This window comes from Hevea brasiliensis, chromosome 4, assembly GCF_030052815.1.
Source record: "Hevea brasiliensis isolate MT/VB/25A 57/8 chromosome 4, ASM3005281v1, whole genome shotgun sequence".
Classification (NCBI taxonomy): domain Eukaryota; kingdom Viridiplantae; phylum Streptophyta; class Magnoliopsida; order Malpighiales; family Euphorbiaceae; genus Hevea; species Hevea brasiliensis.
Window position 1 is genome coordinate 98,517,703 of NC_079496.1, and position 816 is coordinate 98,518,518.

An 816-nucleotide genomic window follows, 5' to 3' on the forward strand; every position below is an offset into this window, starting at 1 on the left:
GTAGGGTGTGACAAAGATGGCCCCTTCTAAAGAACTGTATGGGAGGAAGTGTACAACACCCATATGCTGGACAAAATTGGGTGAAGATAAGATGGTAGGACCAAATTTGGTGAGACAAACTGAGGAGAAGGTAAAAGTGATCAAAGCTAGTTTGAAAGCTACCTCAGACAGACAGAAGTCATATGTAGATCTAAAAAGAAAAGACATAGAATATAAAGTTGGAGATAAAGTTTTCCTTAAGGTGTCACCATGGAAGAAAGGCTAAGATTTAGGAAGAAGGGTCAGTTAAGCCCTAGGTTTATCGGTCCATACGAAGTAATTAAACGTGTGGGTACGATAGTCTATAGGCTAGCTTTACTACCAGAGCTGGATAAGATTCATAATGTATTCTATGTTTCGATGCTAAGGAGATACAGATCAGATCTCTCACATGTTATATCAGCAGAGAAGATTGTTATGCACCTGGATCTGATATATGAGGAAGAACCAGTAAGGATCTTAGCTCGGGAGATCAAGGAATTGAGGAACAAGCAGATTCCAATAGTGAAGGTGCTCTGGAGACACCATAACATGGAGGAAGCTACCTGGGAAAACGAAGAGATGATGAGGTAGCAGTATCCTCAGTTGTTTATGCTAGGTAAATTTCTTGGATGAAATTTCTTTTTAGAGGGGAAGAACTGTAACATCCTCATTATAAGCAGTTCCACACATTCCCCTATTCTGGAGACTAAAGTATGTTCGAACAGCTAAAATGTCAGGAACCACACTTAAACTAGAGTGAGGAGTCATAATTAAATTAAATAAAGATCAATTAAG

General features: G+C 39.1%; 1 protein-coding gene across 1 annotated transcript; it reads left to right on the plus strand.

Annotated features, from left to right (window-relative positions):
- Nucleotides 1–249: 249 nt before the first annotated feature.
- LOC131179471 (uncharacterized) lies at nucleotides 250–612 on the plus strand. The gene has a single exon (XM_058146324.1). It carries the CDS (start codon nucleotides 250–252, stop codon nucleotides 610–612), a length of 363 nt encoding a protein of 120 aa, XP_058002307.1.
- The last annotated feature ends 204 nt before the right edge of the window (nucleotides 613–816 follow it).

What these genes read in the sequence shown, in the direction of transcription:
- LOC131179471 (XM_058146324.1), top strand. Translation starts at nt 250, where the DNA reads ATGGAAGAAAGGCTAAGATTTAGGAAGAAGGGTCAGTTAAGCCCTAGG.